We start from the raw sequence: 3,521 nt of genomic DNA, 5'->3' as shown, positions 1-3,521 counted from the left end.
TAATTCAAAGATAAACGTAGTGCAAGATTCCTAAATGAAAAGAGGCCAACCCCATAACAGATCAATAATCTTTTTTAATTAAGAACAGATTACAATATAGAGCCTGCAGTTTGTTCACATTATGGCAGTTGCTCTCTGCTTGAAAAATGTTATAGCCACGAGCATTCAGACAACCAGATTGGAAGCTAATGCCTCATAACATTTAACTATGTCAATAACACTACCTTGTAGGTAAACCTACAATCACAATATAACTTGTGTATTAGTGTAACAAGAAATAATAACAATTAGATTCCACCATACATTGTTGCATTACAACTTGTCGCCCACCATTTACTTTAAAGATGATATAGAAAATCATTCATTTCATTTTCATCTAAATTACACAATTTACCACCAGCAATTTATCAAAAGAGGATCTTATTTCATGCTTGCAACTGTGACAGCATGAAAAGAAACATGCTATTTTTCTCATTAGTTGCGACCAACATATTGCAACTTCATGCTGCTATCCGATCAAACTGCACCATCACTTCTAGCTTCTGTAGCAGCTAGGTTCTCAGCTTCTGCACCATCACTTCTAGCTTCTGTAGCAACCAGGTTCTCAGCTTCTGCACCCTCACCAGAAGAACTAGCCTCGGCAGCAATTTCTTGAGCACTCACCTCTTCTTCAGGGACCGCTTGTTTAACATCATCATTGTTGTTCGCAGCCTCACCAGCAGTTGTTGACTGCTCTTCGGGCTCCTTATTTCCAAACAATTTAGGACTATTTATCAAAGAAGAAACAGCAGCTCTTGCACTCGCCTTTGCTCTTTCAGCTGCTTCAGCTTCTGCGGCTGCAGCTTCTTTCTTCTCTCTTTCAATGTCATCCATAAGCTTGGTCAACTCCTCGTCTCTACCTTCCTTCTTCAAGGCTTCTCGAATAAACTCTTGCAACTCATCAGTGAAATCGGCTGGATCCTCCCTTAACATTCTATCCACAATCTTAAGCACCTCATCATGCTTTCCAATCTCGAACAATGCATTCATCATAAACTTGTAGCTATCATCATTCATCCTCAGCTTTCCCATCATTAAATCAAAAAATGATTTTGCTTCATCAACTTTACCAACTTTAACCAACCCATCAACCAACCTATTATAAACCCCAAGATTGGGCCTCAATTTAGCATCAACCATAGTCTTAAAATACATGGCAGCATCATCAGGCCTATTTTCTTTAAAGCAAGTATCCATCAACAAAACGAACGTGAACTCATCGGGGCTGACCCCCTTCTCTCCCATATCCTTATAAAGGTCCTCAGCCTCACCCAACAAGTCGTTTTTGCACAACTGCTCAATCAGATTATTGTAAGACAACGTGTCTGGTCTACACCTCTTCTCACCCATGCTGCTAAAAACATCAATTGCATCTTTAAACCTTCCCAATGCACAATAACCATCCACCATCACATTAAAGCTACCCAAATTCACAGTCAATCTTTTAGGAGGATCATGCTCATTCAACATCCTATCAAATAACTTCAAAGCCTCATCAAACTTCCCATTCTTGCTTAAAGCATCTAAAACATAGTTAAACGCCACTGCACTCATCTTAATCTTAGAATTCGCACCCACAGCTTCCTCATAAGACTCCATTGCCTCCTTCTCCATTCCCCTCAAAAAATAACCTTTCATTAAGCTCCCATAAACCACTCCATCCGAAACATACCCTCCCATTTTCTCCTTCAACTCCTCATAAAGTTCGAAAACACCATCCGGGTTTGAACCCTTAGCTTGTCCAGACATCAAATAACTATACACAATTGGGTCAGCACTAAAACCCTTAGACAACATTTCCTCCTTCAATTCCAATGCCCTATCAATCTTGTTATTATCAACAAGTCCTTTAATAAGTATCCGATAAGTCGTAGGTGAAGGGTTAAATGGTGCATTATTAATAAGCTGTTTGTAATGTTCCATAGCCATATCAGTTTTACGGCAATCCATATAAGCCGTGAGGAGCAGATTGTGTGTGACGATGTTCGCCGCCACGCCAGCCTGCGTGATGAACCGGTGAAGTGAGAGCAGGTCGGAATAACGGGACTGACGGAGCTGTGCAGCCATAACGGCGTTACACGTGAAGATAGTGGGTCGGCAATTGGAGTAAACAGAGTGGCGCGTGTACAACGCCGCTTCTTCTAGATCATTCTCACGAATCAGTTTGAGAATCTTATTATGGAGATTGAGTCTATTTCCGGTGAGTACGGAAACAGTTTCGGGGATTTTCGGGGCATTAGGGTTATTGGCGGAGCTAGGGTTTTGAGGGGTTGTAGGACGAGGTTGGTGCTGTTGGCGGAGGGAGGATAGAGGAGGTTCAATACGGAGGCGTCGCTTGCGTTTACGGCGTTCGGCGGCAGCTTCTTCTGGGGTGGCGAAGGAGAGGAGACGGAGGGAGATGAAGGAAGGTGGTGGTGGTTGAGGGCGGCGGAGATAATGGGGTTTAGCTAGGGTTTTGAGGTGATGGGTGAAAAAGGTGTGTTTGGAGAGAGCCATTTAGAAATGGTGCTTGTTTGAAAATGGAGGGGAATAGGGTTCTGTCAGGGTTTAGCAGTAGCAGAAGATTGGAGAAACGATAGAAAAGTGTAACAGGCCGGATTCTTCATCCAAAAGCCCAGAGTAAACTCCGGATCTTTTCACAAATAGTCCGTTTACTTTTTAAATATACTATTTGAAACTTTATTATCCACACTACTCAAATTTCAATTTAATTATATGATCATATACAATTTAACAATTATATACAAATAAATTTTAAATGAGTATCCCTTTATATTAGGAATTGAATAAGAAATATCAATTATTTCATTATCCATAATTGCCCACTCTCTCTGTCTTCGTCTCTCTACTCTCCTTCTCTGTTTTTTCTTTTCAATTTTTCTTCATTTGATGTTCTTTATTTTTATGCTTTCTTGTTGTATAGAGTTTTAATGGAATTCATCAATGGATTTCACTCGTTTTAACTTAGTAATTTCCTTTCATGCTGCATAATTGGTGCTCAAATTGAAATTGTCAATCAATAAATTTTGAAAGTGTTTGACTCTCCACCATTGACAGTCATTAAAAATCTTTGAAGCTTTGAATTCGAATTTGGAGTTTTCAAAAATCATTATTGGTTTGGATTGCGTGTTGTTGCAAACAATTGGGAATATTGTTTGGAGTTTATATCTCAATTTTGAAGGTGTTTGATGAAGATTAGACTTGATTTTGGCTGAATTTCAGATTGAAACTAGAAGAAGAAGAAGAAGAAGAAGAAGAAGAAGAAGAAGAAGAAGAAGAAGAAGAAGAAGAAGAAGAAGAAGGCATGACGTACAATATACTTACGAAATTGTGTAAAGTTATATTATCATTGTATGTAAATTGTATTATGTTGTAATTATATATTTTTTCTATTTGAGTGTTGTATGAAAGTTGAACAATAGTTGTATAATGTATGAATCATTGTATAAAATTTGTATTTAAGTTATCGATACAATCTTTTT

The 3,521-nt window shown here is 38.7% G+C and overlaps 1 protein-coding gene across 1 annotated transcript; it reads right to left on the bottom strand.

Moving 5' to 3' along the window:
* Positions 1-238: 238 nt before the first annotated feature.
* On the bottom strand, positions 239-2,629 carry LOC104224650 (pentatricopeptide repeat-containing protein At3g49240, mitochondrial). The gene has a single exon (XM_009776330.2). It carries the CDS (start codon positions 2,533-2,535, stop codon positions 517-519), a length of 2,019 nt encoding a protein of 672 aa, XP_009774632.1. The 5' UTR covers positions 2,536-2,629; the 3' UTR covers positions 239-516.
* Between the last annotated feature and the right edge of the window lie 892 nt (positions 2,630-3,521).

The sequence above is a fragment of the Nicotiana sylvestris genome, chromosome 3 (genome assembly GCF_000393655.2).
Source record: "Nicotiana sylvestris chromosome 3, ASM39365v2, whole genome shotgun sequence".
Taxonomy (NCBI): domain Eukaryota; kingdom Viridiplantae; phylum Streptophyta; class Magnoliopsida; order Solanales; family Solanaceae; genus Nicotiana; species Nicotiana sylvestris.
The sequence above is the reverse complement of the archived record's forward strand: the minus strand, read 5'-3'. Positions and strand labels throughout refer to the sequence as shown.

What these genes read in the sequence shown, in the direction of transcription:
- LOC104224650 (XM_009776330.2), bottom strand. Translation starts at nt 2,535, where the DNA reads ATGGCTCTCTCCAAACACACCTTTTTCACCCATCACCTCAAAACCCTA.